The sequence below is a fragment of the Selaginella moellendorffii genome, unplaced genomic scaffold (assembly GCF_000143415.4).
Source record: "Selaginella moellendorffii unplaced genomic scaffold, v1.0 SELMOscaffold_86, whole genome shotgun sequence".
In the NCBI taxonomy this organism is placed as follows: Eukaryota; Viridiplantae; Streptophyta; class Lycopodiopsida; order Selaginellales; family Selaginellaceae; genus Selaginella; species Selaginella moellendorffii.
This window is the reverse complement of record NW_003314347.1, coordinates 794,610-809,233: the sequence shown is the minus strand read 5'-3', so window position 1 is coordinate 809,233 and position 14,624 is coordinate 794,610. Positions and strand designations below refer to the sequence as shown.

Here is a 14,624-nt window from a genome sequence, read left to right as displayed (position 1 = left end):
CACTTCTAAAGACAAGGTGAACAATAGTGCCATCAAAGTGAGAGCTAGCCTAGCTCCGATACCATGCAAAAACAAGAAGAAAGAAAAAGCAACGATTCTAAAATGCCAGCCACTGTTGGCTGTACGCCTGGGCATTGCCAGGCTCTTATTCACACATAAGAGACAAAGCTATGATAACCAAAAGTCACAATGGTCAACTTGGCTGACGCAATGGTGTACCTCGTCAGCTGGAAGATTGTGGTAGCCTCGAGCATGGCACAACTGGAGTGGAACATCTAAATTTCTTACATACCAAGTGGACAGTCTTGTGCTGCCACACCATAGCTCCAAGCGCCACTAGGGTTTCTCAGCTTACTGTAATGACAAACCAGAAAATGAAGGGACGAAACTAAACCATTTTGCCTTTCCACTCGGATCTTTGCCCCAGTATCTTTTGGGTCATTGTGTATCGAGATCTGGAGCTGGAGCATAAGCCACGCAAAAACGCTCACACAGAGTGTTGACAACGAAGATTGTTTTTTTTTAGTCATGTACGATTACAAAAATTTCGCATATATGCTATGTCCACTGATTCTTCCTGGAAGCCAAGTCCAGTAAAGGGATTTTAAGAGAGAAGTGCTCAGACCTTTGCAAACTTGGAGATAAGGCAATGGCACTGTTTTGGGCATGCGAATCCCAGCTTCCACAAATCTCGATGACCACCTCTTGCACAATCAAGAGGTGCAACCGAGCAAATAAACAGCGATCGCGGCCCAGATCCTCCATTTGAGCGATGGAAGAAGTTCGCAAATGCCGATTCCTGTTCGTGCATTCCGTACCATGGGTTCGCCAAAGTCAGCACAGTCTTTGAAGACTTTCTTAGATTTGATTGACTTTCACTGACTGTCCTTGACTTTATGCTCAATTTTGAGCGAGCAAACTGGGCTCGTTGTTTCAAATCTCTAGTAGATTTCAGTTGATGCCGTCACTATATACATTTATAATAGTTGAGCAGTACGACCAATTAAGTTCTTTCACTTTAATAATGAAGTAATAGCAGCATGGTCATCTTGAAGTAATGTTCAAGAACCACGATCCTGGCATGGAGCTCCATTCCCCAGGCAAGATCTCCAAGCTCGCCACAAGCTCCAAGCAACACAATGTATGTTACCTCGTTCTCCTCCACATTCGCGCCTTGTTGGTACAGATCTAGTGCTGTCTAGCTATGTCCGTTCTGGGCTTCTCGTCGAATGGCTCCCTCGTTGCTGGTGTCTTATTCTTTCGCACACGACGCTTGTGCTAGATCTCTAGTCGTTGGAAGAACTCAGAACGCAAAAAGCGAGAGACAAACAATGGAACTCCGTCACATCCTGCACGCACGCACACCCGGAACAAAAACGTTTTTAGCGCACTTTGATAACGATTTAACGCTGAGTCAAACTTCCACTGTAGTCAGTCTCTCAAAGTACAGGATGGTTGCTGTTCTTCCGGGAAATTCCGAGTGAAACGCCACCACCACCATCGGCGTTACTGGCTTAGAATCATAGCAACAAAGTCCATTCTCTCCTAGATTGAAAGTACCACCATGAAAACAAGCTGCCGAGAAGCTGGAAACTTTCACCTCTGTTGTCATCTGGAGCTCAATCTTTGCGGCATGGGTTTCGATTGCATTGGCTCGTAAAGTGTGATGCGAGATCCAACATGGTGAACTGTCCGGGATTGCCAAGGTTGCTCGCCTTCCATTAGCTTAGTCCTAATATATATTTATATTATTAGTATTATTATTACAATTACTTTTTAAGCCAAATTTATTTTGTTAATGAATATAATATGCTAGAATATTTAAGTATATTTCTAAGATGTATTTTTGCCATTTTAAATTGAATTAAGTTAATCTGAAATTCTTCTTTCAAGTTGACATATCCAAAGCTGAAATCCTCGTTTCAAATTGTACCCCTGCGGAATTAACCATTCGCATCTCTCTGTCCAATCAAAAGAGTCGTGCCGTGATTGTGCACTTGATGCATATATACATACTGGAATTGCAATGCTGGGTAGAGCACTCATAGATTTTGCACAAAATGGCTTGCAAGTTGTTCTTCTTTTTAGCTCTTGTTGTTTGTGGGGGAGTTGTGATAGTGAATGGGGCTGAGTGTTTTGGAAATCCCAATCCAGGCTATTCTGTCCAGCAATATCAACAAGGATTTGCAATGGCGGATTCTCTGATTTCAGCCTTGACTTGGGGCAATTGCCTCATAGCCAGTTCCGGATGGTGATCCAGGCACATTGGGACGGCAACAGCAGGTAGATTCCAAACATTTCCCTCCAAATTCTGATATTTAAAATTTTCAGGATGCCTTAAACAATATCATTAGCCAATGTGTCCATGGCGCACGTTTGAACTTTTTAAGCATTTCTTGCTGGATTGTTAAAGCTGCCAGTAAATCATTTCAAAGGCGCCGGGATTGGATCTTCGATTTCAAGCATTTTTAAGCATTTCTTGCTTGATTGTTCAAGCTGAATAAAGCATACCAAAACTTATTTCTGGAATGCGAGGTCGATCACTGTGCCTTAAATCGAAGCCCTCGGCATCGAATCGGAGTCTATTCTCTATAATGATAAGCTGCTTGGTTTTAGCAGGAACTATTTCATAACAACCACCTAGCGCTACTCTTGAGCCTGAGCAAGAGTAGTTCAAGCTCAATAAGCATACCAAAACTTATAATGATAAGCTGCTTGGTTTTAGCAGGAACCATTTCATCTAGCGCTACTCTTGAGCCTGAGCAACCAGGTGTTTATCTTCGTTTCCCGTTCTGCTCCAAACACGAACAGCTCGCCCTTCTCAGCTGCAGTGATCTCCAGCCATCTTGTGCACGTCCGCGGGGGCCAGCTCTCCCGAATCGTCCTGGAAGCACTTCTGCTGGAACTGGACCGCCAAAGTTACCTCCTGGACACTGCCCTGTTCTCTATCCAAGAACTCGCTCAGCTTGTCCACAGGTAGAACGTCTATAGCTCGACCTTGCTGCTTTCTTCTTGACGTAAACCCGTCAACCTCGAGTCTCCCTGCTTCATGGCTGGACAACTCGATCTAGGAGTGGAAGTTTTCATGGACTCCGTGAAAGTCTGTCCAGTGCCCAGAAATTGCTCTCATACCTGGGATGCTTTCTTCTCTCAAAACTGCCGCTCCAAAAATCACATTTTTCTGCAAAGAACTGATAAAGAATTCACTTAGTCCATTCAAAAACACCAAGCATACCGATAAGAACTTGACATTTCAGAGGCATTTTATACGAAATGTGTTTCACTTCCTTCAAACACACACGCATGGAAGCAAATTAAAATGACATCGCTAGACACAGGCAAGAGATTAAACAGCTTACCTGGATAGCTCTCTGAATCATCTCAACAAAATACGGGAAGTTCACGCGGCACGAGTAAAAATATGTTGCTATACATCCGCCGTATAAAAACTTTATATGTATCGTCCAAGTTGCTTGGTTGCTTGCTGTGTGTTTGTGTGTTGTATGTGTGTAGTAGCTGTGTGTATTGTGTATGTTTCAATGTATCCTTGATACATCTCGATTCCTGTTGTCAGAAGAATCACAAAGTAGTCAGAAACTTCACAAGATTTTACCGGAAGTTACAAACCTTTCAGACTCGCAATCGCTTCCACCGGTCTCTATGCCTCACATCGAATCTGTAACCTGTGGCTCCTTTCCCCATACCCTGCCAAGCAGGCTTGTGCATTCAGCATCTGCCTTCCTCGATTGATCAAGTCATCTCCAGCAGACCGACCACTTTGGAAGGCCTCACTCTTTCAATGGATTCCTCACCATGCCTTACCCATTCTGAGAGCCTCCAGGGCTTTTGCCATTTCCACTTGAAGTGGAAAGACCACCGCTGCTGATGACTTTGCTTCCATTTCCAAAGTTTTCCAGTTTGAAAACCTGGCTGCTTTGTCATTAGTCCAGGCTCGAGGGAGGCCAACTGCAAGTCAACCCAATCTATGATTTAGTACGTGGTTCTTCTCATAACTGAAGAATATGGTTCTCATAACTGAAGACTATCGTGTTTACCTTTCGGACGTCGTAATCTGACGAACCATCGACGCTATTGTTTGTAGGATACTGCAAGTGCTTGGATCCGGAGGCTGCAAGTTGTGAGAAACCCAACGACAGCTCCTCCATTCCACATCTCACCGCAACGTCCGCACCAGCCTGACGGGAAATTGTAAGTCTTGGTGTCAGTGCACGCGAAACTTTTTATCTACCTTTGTCGCCGCAGCAAGGGCCACGGCAACAGCTTGCTCTTTCAACCGCTGTTGCCTGTCAAGTTCCTGTCTGCGTGCATCGGAGAGCTTCAAGGCATCGTTGAGCTCAACGATTTTGTCCTTCAACTCCCGTATCTCAGTCTCCCTGTCTTGAAGATCGCACCTGGAATTCACAAGAAACTTGTTGGCTTCTTATACAGAGACAGGGAAATTCCATACCGAGCACACACAGCTGCACTGAATGTTACGTTGAGCAGTGCTTTGGCCTCCCCCAAAGTTTTTAAATGGAGCCATCGTGCATGACCGTTGAGCTCGCGCTCTTCGGCTTCAGAGAGTTCTGATGCCATTGAAACCAATGCATCTGAAGATGCATTCAACATGTTCTCAAGTAAATCAATTTGCCCGTGCATCGGTAAACAATTGCTGCATCAGTTGAAATCATCAGACATTAAACAAGATAAACTTCTGTAGCATACCCGTTTTGCGCATTGTATGAACGATCATACATTTCCTCCGCCTTTAGCTTTGACAGTTCATTAGCAAGAGCAGTGCGCCTACGAAAGTAAGAACTTTGAGAACACACGTTGGAAGCAATAAAAGCCTCGACTTACGCTTCACTCTGCTTGTCATAAGCTACACGAACTTCGTGAACATGAAGGGCCACTTCGATCTCACGATCAACCCAACTGTGTAAGACTTTATCATCCGCCTGTAAATCGAGAGTTTTAAAAGCCGAAAGGAGAGAAGCACAACCATGACCTGAAAAGCGTGTCCATTGTCTGTTAAAGTGCCTGTCCAATGCCTCGAGTTAGAGTAACAGAAAACAGCCTCCCGTCCAGATAACTTGCGAGACTCCAAAACCTCCTTCAGGCGCCGTGTAGCAATTGCTGCTTCCTCCGTCTTCCTTTGAAGAACCTGAAACAACAGTGTTCACGAAGAACTTACGAACTACCAAAAGAAACCATTTTTTGATGCTGATGCAGTGCCCGTAATTTGTGCATTTCGTATTCATTTCTTCGTCCTTCTTTCCGTAACTGTAGCAAGAGGCTGTTTACAAGACAATTACAAATTAAAGAGATGTTACCTGCAACAGTTCTTTCTCACGAGCAGCCTTCCACAACCGGAACTGCTCAGATTCCTGCTTAATTTTTTGTTGCAATTGCACCTTCACACCACGATAACAGACGAATAAAAGAGTAAAAGAAGAATCAGTAAAGTTCAGCAGAGCACACCTTTTGTTGTTTGATTCGATGGATTTCGTCATGCAAACGTCTCGCAGCCTCGTCACTGCGCTGTTTTTGTTTTAGCAACTGCGACTGATTATCTTGCTTCTTTTTCAAATCAGCTATCTGATAAAACGTAAGACATAAGCAAATATTTTATTTCTAAGTTGGAAAAATCTACTTGCCTGATATTCGAGTTCTTTAAGCTTTTGAATGTATGAATCTTGCATTTTGTGTGTTTGCTCATCAGAGGCGGTAGCAAGATTTTCTAGCTCGGCAAGTAAAACATCTCTCTCCCTCTACAGTTTCGAGTAAGTAAAAATCGACTCTAGCAAAATTAACGTACCTGCAATGCCTTCTTCTCTTCTTCGAGCTCAACCAGCTTTCTTTCGAAATGCTGCTTTAGAACCATAGAGTCAGATTTTGTGAACGACTTCATCTCCGCCTGAAACAATACACAAGCATGAGAACTAGTGCAACTAGTCACATGAAAGTATCACCTCTTTCTGAGCAAGTTTCTTGTTTAATTCTTGTAACTCTTTGTCCAGACTGTCCTGAAGAATAGTGTGTTCCAATTCTTTGGCATGTGTATCTATCTCAGGCGAGAGATCGCTGGGAATTTCCAGGTCTACCACTTCTGGAGCACTCCCGTTCATGCAGCTCATCATTGGTGGATGGCAACTCTGAACAGTTTGTTGAGAAGCACGAGCTTTCAGCTGCTGCAACTCAGTTTCAAGCTCTTTAATCCGTGAAACTTGATTAGCTAGAATTGTTTCTGCCTGAAAAAATTGACCCAAAACATGACACTTTTTGTCGGCATAAATTGTTACCTGTGATGTCACACCCTCGCGGTTTTCATACTGAGATCCACAATGCACCTGTAAACAAAGCTCTTACATCTAGTCCAACTATAAACTCGAAGAATATCCTACATGAGTTTCCTGCATAAGGGCCTCAAGAGCATCACGAGATTGTTGTAGCTCCAAACATAATTCGGCATTTCTGGCTTCGAGCCATACGACCTTTTGTTTAAGTATCTGCAAAGCAAGAAGATCAAGAAAACAGATTTGTAACTTTGACATGACAAACCTGGAGGTCGTCAGAACTATTTGCCTCCTGCGCACAAAGAAGTTGATTTTGTAGAATTTCAATCTGCTGTCTTAATTTTAGAAGTTCTGCTGCAGCTGGATCACGATTTACCTGCAATAAAGATTCCTTTTACATGTTTTTAATGTGCTAAAAACACTTACAGTCGGCTTGTTTTGAATATTTCGAGCCCGATTAGCATACTTCAGAGTGTTGAGAGTTTCTTCTGCGTTAGAATCTGCAGGGCTGACGCATGCTGCGTCGGACCAAACGTGTGATTGGAAGAAAACAAAAATTAAAAAGCATACCTATCATAACAGTCCTGCTGTTGCCACCAAGGGAGTCCTGCACAGGTTTTCTTGTCAAAACGCAATAAAAAAAAACCTACGCAACAGTACCTGCAATAGACGAGTGAGTTTGCTATCCCTATAAGGAACATGCCCTCCTTCTTTACGTTTTTTATCATCTCCCAAAGCACTGATGACATTTCCAAGAGCTAAAAGTCCCTTATTGATATGAACACCTGCAAACAGAAAGTTAAACCTTACGTGAAACCTCTGCAACTAATAAAACCAACCTTCTTTGAAACGCAACCCATCCGTTCCAGTCCGTTTTGCTCGTTCCGACCCTGCAAGATCCACCAAGTGCAGCTTGGCGGATAAGTAGTCGTCCTCAGGTGAGCCAACTAAAGGGTCTGGCCTTCTACGTTGCTCCATCGTGATCGTAAAAATGGCATGGGAACGACTGTGAAAGAAAAACGTTAGTAAAACATAAAAACTGCAAAGTACTGTGATTACCTTGAGTGTGTATTCATATTAGTACTCCCCGTCGCACGAAATGCAGATCCTTGCTCTAGACACGAGGACATTTCATGCAGATTAGTTACGTCGATTTCAGTAACGCTGGAAAGTGTGATTCCTCCTCCCGTAGTCTCACGAATTAGGATAGGTGGCTTTCCAGGTGAGCAAGGCTTGACGCCAAAGACACCAACAAATGGCTCTTGCTTGACAGCCTGGGAAGGGTTCGTGTCAAGGAGGTCGTGAATTTCCTCCTTGAGTATCTACAAAACTGCGAAGTTAAAACGCGCAAAGAAAAAAAAACAGCAAGTTACCTCAATAAAAGAGACCCGCAACTGGAAATCAGCTTTGTCTTTGAGCTTCTCGATCTTCCGAAAAAGTGTCTCCATGACCCTTCTGATGATTCCTTCGGCATTCCCACCGGTTCCCATCGTGTATGTTTTGCCTGATCCAGTCTACACTAGCGCCAAAAGCGTTGCGTCAGGTGCTTGTCCATGAAATAAAAAAGAAACGCTTGCCTGTCCATACGCCAAAACTGTTGCATTATACCCGTGAAAGAGGCCATCAACCAACGGAGCTACGCACTCTTCAAAAATGTGTGAAGGCGGAGAGGCGGCGCTTCCATAGACGTGATCGAATGTGAAAACATGAGAACCCAGTTGGACCTGGAATGAATCACCTCGAATGAAAAAAGCGTGGTAGCTGAAAAGAAAGAGGAGAAAGTACCTGTGGTTCGTTTGGTACCGGAGAAACACATTCCTTACAACCTTGGATTCGTTCTTGCAAAATCAATGGGCGGATATGCACGGCAACCTGGACTGCCTGGAGAACCTGATCCTTCTCTGCCGATGCTACACCCCCTTCTGCCGTTGCCTCAATCCCGTTTGCGCAACAATCCATTCCCATCCACTGGCTAGAGCTTAGATAGACCGCGCAGCCCCGAAATATCTACATCCAAGGCGCTCCCATCCACCTACATTGGAGCTCTCGGCCGCATCGCTCCCCGCGGCAAGAATTCTCGAGAAGAATCGGCCTCACCTGGAGCATTCCAAAAATCTTGATCATCGATCGATCAAAATCGATGCTTCCGCTAGGCTCGCGCCCCCGGCGCCGCCAAACCCTACTTAGAATCGCGAGGAATCGCGCGCAACAAGAATGTGGCAAACCTAAAAAAGCTTGGTGGGAAGTGAGTTGTTTGTGTGTGTGGTGTGTTCTCTTTGCTGGCTTCCATTGTCAAGGAATGATTCCTGTTGTTGCGCCGTCAAAACTAACGAACCCAGACAGACTCCGTCCATAGAATATGCCATCTCCGTCAGATACTTGACGGACCGTACGTCTCGGCGGGATATACCAGAGCATCCTTTCGAATTTGACTCCCATCTCTTTGGTGTCAAGGTTGAGGAACCTCGAAACCACTTTGAAAGCGATGTGCTAGACAAAAGAATGGTCTTTTTTATTGTGGCATGGAAATTTTCGTGATGGCTTTAGAGATATGCTCTTTGAGGGTGGAAGTTATGATGATCACATCCTAGCATTCAAAAAAATTTGAAGCAGCCACCAACTAGAAATTTGTATTTTAATATGGTTCCTTTTTCCCCACTCTAGATTCTTGTGCTTAATCTAGTATTAATAACAATACTAATCTAATGCAAAGTCTTACTGAGAATTAAGGTTTAACATTGCGTAATTAATTTCATATCGATCATAGTTTTGGATTGATCATGGAGCTTAGTCCAAGCCACGATGGGCTCTCCGTGCCAGATCTCGATCGGACGGCTGTCCTTGCCCCTTATACGATCGGACGGTCGGGACGCCTTCGTGTGACGTGTTAGCAAGCTAAAAAAGGAACAGGGTGTGGAAGTAGGAGAAGCCATGGCGGAGGGCGGGTTTGGCGAATCGATCCACCAGGTACGCAGGCAATGCTTAGAGCTGCCGATCGATCGATCCATCGCTAGATCTCTGTTAGGGTTTAATGCCTTCTTGCGCTTTGCCCGATCGCGCAGGACACGAGATCGCGGGGCGGATTTAATCCCACACTGACGGTGCTGCTGGTGGTGGTCGGCGTGGTGCTGCTGTTCGTGGTTGGAAACTACGCGCTCTACATTTATGCACAGAAGACGCTCCCCGGCCGGAAGAAGAAGCCCGTGTCCAAGAAAAAAATGAAGAGGGAGAGGCTCAAACAGGGCATGGCGCCAGTGGGCGATTAAGCTTACTCATGTTCTTTCTTCTCAATTGAAATTCAAACTCTCCTGTACGGTAGAACTTCCGTGCAAGATACTAGAACCCCGTACAAGAACCTGGCATATGCTATTTTCTGAGTGGGTCGTTTCGTCCGCGGCCAGGGATCATTCCTTCTAGATTAATAGACGTGCATGCTATGCCACCAATAAAGTATTTTAATAGGGATACAACCTCCAACCTTAGGAAGCCGGAGATTGCACATTTGGAGTTTCATCATCGGTGAGCCTTTAAATCGAAGGAATCTTTGCCTACTTTAATGGCCCTTTCCACGTGGTGTGGTTTTTATTCCACGTGTCGCCATCGCCGCCGTGCGATGGACAAGTAGATCTTTTACTTTCTTACACGTTTCGACGTGGCAGGCTTGAACGGTGTTTGGTCACGCTTGTCCCGCCCGTTGGATGCTGGCCCACTGGACGGCCTAGATGGTGGGCATTATTTGGGGTAACGTGAACCGTAGGATTTAACCACCCAGGACGGCGGGGATGATACAGAGCTCTCTCTGGCTATGGCATCCAGGGCTTGAAAACGCGCGAGGCGGAGCTCTCTGACAGGCGCTGTCGCGGCGATAGCGGCTGTTTCAAGGTCTGTGTCGATTCGAAGAGCTTGCTGGATTGATCTAGAGCCTGCATTTCGTGATCTCGATGCTTCTCCTCCGATAGGGCTATTGTCGTTAGATTTCTGAGCGCCAGCGAGTGGATCTGTGCGAGAAACCTGTGATTGCGCTGCGGCATTCTATTCTCACTGCCTGTTTTGTGCGATGCAGTTCATGCCTTGGCGGATACTCATCGCGGCGGCTGTAGCGAGCATAGAATCCACACAATGAGGTCGGAAGCTCGCCTAGACTGTGCGACATTTCAGCTGGATGAAGCGCGGACAAGGTAGTTTTTTTTTTCTAGATTGAGGAAAGCGTGCTTTCTTAAAACGTTCTTGGATGAATAGGTGCGAGCTTTGGGTTGCTGCGGGGAGCGAGACGGAAAAGCTAGCCTCTGGATCACTCAAACCATTTCTCTCCCACTTGAAAGCGGCACAGGAGCAAATTGCATTGGGCCAGACATCCATTACGCTTCAAGTTCCATCCAATGCTCAAACGTTGTGGTTCACAAAAGGCACCATAGAAAGGTAGATAATTTGTTTCTCTTTTCTTCCTTGTGTGTGTCATGGCTAAGAATTTTTTCCATCCAGATTTGTGAGGTTTGTGACGACGCCAGATGTGCTAGAGCGAGTGAGTATTGTCGAAACTGAAAGGCGCCAGCTTGAAGAAGCGATCAATATTTTGGCTGTGGTACGCGATGTCTATTTCTCATCCCTCTTTATTTGCGACTTAAACGTTTACTCATCATGCAGGGTGATCAGCAGCACAGCGCAGGTATGCAATTGTTTCTCTAAAAAATTGATCCTAGCTTGTATATTTTGTTGCAGGAGCAGCTGGAACTGAAGTTCAGGTACTTCTTGAGAGTTGTTTTTAGAAAATCACTTGTGTCTTAATGAATGTGGTTTTTACAGGACTTGATCGATGACGATGCAGCAGGAGACAGCTCAAAGTATGAACTTCCATTGTTTGAGTTTTTCTGTCTCTGATTGTTTTCATTTGTAGAAACCAGCTACTGGTTGCAATGGACGCAAGGCGGATTATGCTTGATAAGGAGCAGCTTAATGCCTTTGCACGAGCTGCGGCTGCTGGTTTTTATGTGGGGTGCATGACAGATCTAATTGACTTTTCTCAATATTTTGGAGCTTCTAGATTTCGGTAATATTTATCTTCACTGGAATAAAGCTCATATATCACCCATGCTCTTTTCAGGGAAGCATGTGTAAAGTTCAGGACAGTATATAAGAAAATGCAGGAGAAAGGCCAACTTTCGGACCTAGAGGTTGATATTGTAGCAGATGCCGGTAAGTTTGATTCTCTCGTCAAAACACGAACGCCTAAATGACCTTTTTCAGGTGAAGATAAGAATATTAAAACTCGCCGGACATGGGCTGCACAAGGTAACTCTCCGTTTGAGTCCTTTCCGGAGCCGCTCGAAACAATCGATGATGTGCTAAAGGCTGCTCCTGCATCTCATGGTTTTAGAACAATTCCAGATAGTCCTCCAAATGTCACGTCACCGTCACAGCAAGAAACTCCTCCATCAAGGCGACTTCCACGACGAGTCTCATCTCCGAAGCGGAGGTCGTGTTCCCCGATGAGAAAAGTACAGATTGCTCGTTCTGGCTCACGACGACAAGGGATGGTTGTTATCAGAAATATCAACTATGCAAGCCCGGGTTCTGGTAAACATGCTCAACCAGCTACGATGAACGACAGCAACACTGAGGAAAGTGATTCCGTCGTGGAGATGGAGAGTGAGGACAACAAAGAGGAGAACCATCGACGGCTGAGCGTCCAAGATGCTATAAGTCTTTTTGAACGAAAACAAAGAGATTCTTTGGAATCGCAGTCGTCAAAAGGGGAACGCAGAGGTTCAGTGGAAACAGGAAAAACAGTTCTTAGACGATGGAGTAGCATCGGTGACAGCAGCACAGTTGGTGAAGAGGAAGGTGAAGACTTTGGTGAACCGGCAAGCATCTCAGCAACTAAAGAAATAGGCACTAGTGGAGCGGATCATCGTCAGGCTGCTAGCCAGGAGCAGCATCCCATGACGAGCCAGGAAGATTTATCAAGCATCCCAAGGATTGAGGAACGAAGGAAGTCTTGGGTAACGGCTCAAAAGGATCTGGAGTGGAAGTTTCAACAACTAAAACTCCAGGAAGCGGCTCTGCCAGCGGCTAGAAGCTCCAAGGATCTAGTCCAAGGCACTCCACCCCCTCAGGCAACGGCTGCTAATATGCAGTTTGGCTTCCAATATCGTGCGGAAAAATCCAGCAGAGGTGCAGTGTCCAGGTCGTGGAGTGCTTCATCGGAGCAAGATTTGGTATCCATTGTTCGTCAAGCCGAGATGACTGCAGCAGCAGAAGGTCCGAGCAATCAAGGAAATCAGCGCGAGCATGGCCGTCTCTACGAGCAGTACAGAGAAAGAAGAGACGCAAAAATCAGGCAAGAGTCGGGCTTGAAGAAAGCAGAAAGAGAATCCAGACTGAAGGCTATGCAAGAGATTCTGGACAAGAGAAAGGCAGAGCTTGTAGCTGGAGGAGGTCGATCGTCGGAGAAATTTAACGAACGGCAAGTTGTGAAGTCTACTTCTTCTAGAAAGGTGATCATTTGCGTGCATACGTATACGTGAGGATTTCTAACCAGTTTCTTGCAGGCAATGCTGCAGGGAGGAAGAACGACTACGGCCAGCAGGAGCAGTCCCACAGTGTCATCGTTACAGTCGACACCCCGGGCTACTAGGCAGCAGCTTCCTCCTGAGCCGAGGCCTAGAGCAGCAAGAAAGCTCTCGCCGGGTCCGCAAAAGCCCGTCTCTGGACCGAGCGCTCGTAATTCAACGTCTTCCCCAAAGCTGCCAAGGAGCACGGTAGCATCAAGTCAACGTAGGCCATCCGGAATGTCTGACAACCCGCTAAGCCGTTCGATGCCTTCATTATCAGAGTTGAGAAAAGAGAACACGCGGCCGTCAGTGCGAACTCCTCAAGCTGTGCAGCAAAGTAAGGTAGCACCTGCGAAGAACTCAAAAATACCCGGTGTGAATTCTACTCGCCCGAAATCTGCAAGCAAGGTACTACCGCTGGAGTCCAACGGGGTTGTGCCATCGGATTTTAAGTCAGATACTCCTCCGAAGCGGAAGACTCTATTTACGACATCGAATGCAGACAGCCAAATTCTCACACCCCTCAAGCTTCTACAAGCGCAACAGGCTCTCTCTCGGATTCCAGCTCCAAAGCAAGTCACTACTCTCCAGGAAACCAAGACGTTTCTTCGCAAAGGGCGTGGCATTGGACCGGGTGCAGGTCCAGTTGTTATGAAGCTGAAGGTGGCATCAGCTTCGGATGCAGAAGAGGAGGATAAACCAGAGGAAGGCGACTTGAGTGAAGGTCGCGATATCAGCCTTCCATCAATGGATTTGCATGCTGAGCCTTCAAACTTCGGTGCTCCACCGTTAGCTCCCGACAAGCCGGAAGAAGTGCCAGGCTCGGTGAGGGAGTCTCAAGAAATGGACATCGATACGAGCAGTGTCGAGGGAGACCAGAAGGCAGACACAGATATCTGTGTAGACGCAACATGTCCGGACGACACGGTTCCTGCGAGCGATCCTCCTCCTCTTCGGACAGAGATTCACGGCGCCGTCGACCTTGAAGTTCCGATGGAGTGGGGGGTTACAGATTTGCAAGCCAACATCGACTCGAAAGCAAAGCTGACATTGATTCAACATATAGCGACGGAGAACTATGTTTCGTATGAAGATCGAGGAATGGCACCGCTTCCTGCCATCGGAGTACCAGTTCTCCGTCAAGCAACATCCCCAGACTTGGATGGAGTAAAAGTCCAGCGGAAGAAATGGGGAAGCTCGCAGCAAAAGACCATTCCAGTAGTCACAGCACAACAGCAGGGGAGCAAGGAGGGTCCCAAAGGCTTCAAGCGCTTGCTAAAGTTTGGTAGGAAGAGCCGTGGCAGTGGCAGCAGCAACACTGCTGAGTGGGTCTCGGCTTCAACTACGTCTGAGGGTGACGAAGACTCGGACGTCTCCAGAGACACCAGTGCCGGCTACGGCAACGGGAGCTCATTTATTCGGAGGAGCATCGAAGCGTATTCTAAAGAGCCCGATCACACTGGTACGTTTTGCTTTGGATACAGTTTTAATTGTTCTGACGAATGGCTTTCAGCAGGATCGCGGTCTTTTTTCTCGCTTTCAAATTTTCGTAGCAAAGGCAGCGATTCTAAAAGTCGATGACGCCCGTGAGCGATGTTATGGTTTTTTTGTAGGAACTTTTTGCTCTCTTTCTCGGGTAGAAGCACTGGTGTTTGCTGGAAACATGAAAGATAAGCAGAGGTGTATATACTTCTTTCTCAATTAATATGTTTCTTGAGATTTTAGATCTCTAAGCTGTTTGACGACTCGCGTGCCGTCGGCTTTGACTCGGTCAGAT

General features: G+C 46.1%; 3 protein-coding genes across 5 annotated transcripts; 2 read left to right on the top strand and 1 right to left on the bottom strand.

The window, feature by feature from the left end:
* Positions 1 to 2,655: 2,655 nt before the first annotated feature.
* LOC9662648 (kinesin-like protein KIN-4A) lies at positions 2,656 to 8,551 on the bottom strand. Its single transcript, XM_024661833.1, has 27 exons — positions 8,082 to 8,551; positions 7,874 to 8,020; positions 7,670 to 7,810; positions 7,356 to 7,618; positions 7,136 to 7,302; positions 6,957 to 7,081; positions 6,867 to 6,903; positions 6,723 to 6,814; positions 6,562 to 6,672; positions 6,405 to 6,509; positions 6,303 to 6,350; positions 5,973 to 6,251; positions 5,819 to 5,917; positions 5,658 to 5,771; positions 5,482 to 5,598; positions 5,334 to 5,414; positions 5,212 to 5,283; positions 5,009 to 5,164; positions 4,861 to 4,958; positions 4,726 to 4,803; positions 4,469 to 4,672; positions 4,250 to 4,412; positions 4,056 to 4,196; positions 3,823 to 3,966; positions 3,628 to 3,705; positions 3,236 to 3,564; positions 2,656 to 3,191 (listed from the first exon to the last, which is right to left on the bottom strand). Exons 1-25 carry the CDS (start codon positions 8,259 to 8,261, stop codon positions 3,631 to 3,633), a joined length of 3,237 nt encoding a protein of 1,078 aa, XP_024517601.1. The 5' UTR covers positions 8,262 to 8,551; the 3' UTR covers positions 2,656 to 3,191; positions 3,236 to 3,564; positions 3,628 to 3,630.
* A 598-nt stretch (positions 8,552 to 9,149) lies between these two features.
* Positions 9,150 to 9,638, top strand: LOC112341550 (DNA-binding protein S1FA-like). Its single transcript, XM_024661835.1, has 2 exons — positions 9,150 to 9,263; positions 9,359 to 9,638. Exons 1-2 carry the CDS (start codon positions 9,228 to 9,230, stop codon positions 9,560 to 9,562), a joined length of 240 nt encoding a protein of 79 aa, XP_024517603.1. The 5' UTR covers positions 9,150 to 9,227; the 3' UTR covers positions 9,563 to 9,638.
* Positions 9,639 to 10,070: 432 nt separating this feature from the next.
* Positions 10,071 to 14,580, top strand: LOC9662647 (COP1-interacting protein 7). Of its 3 annotated transcripts, none has more exons than XM_024661832.1 (12): positions 10,071 to 10,178; positions 10,360 to 10,474; positions 10,536 to 10,715; positions 10,779 to 10,878; positions 10,941 to 10,962; positions 11,022 to 11,038; positions 11,100 to 11,137; positions 11,191 to 11,343; positions 11,398 to 11,489; positions 11,541 to 12,790; positions 12,845 to 14,309; positions 14,361 to 14,580. In XM_024661832.1, the coding sequence occupies exons 2-12, from the start codon at positions 10,416 to 10,418 to the stop codon at positions 14,426 to 14,428; spliced, it is 3,444 nt and encodes a 1,147-aa protein (XP_024517600.1). In that variant the 5' UTR covers positions 10,071 to 10,178; positions 10,360 to 10,415; the 3' UTR covers positions 14,429 to 14,580. The 3 variants fall into 3 exon arrangements, with proteins under 3 accessions (XP_024517600.1, XP_024517599.1, XP_002988162.2); XM_024661831.1 differs by having other exon boundaries at positions 11,016 to 11,038; positions 14,364 to 14,580; XM_002988116.2 differs by having other exon boundaries at positions 11,016 to 11,038.
* The last annotated feature ends 44 nt before the right edge of the window (positions 14,581 to 14,624 follow it).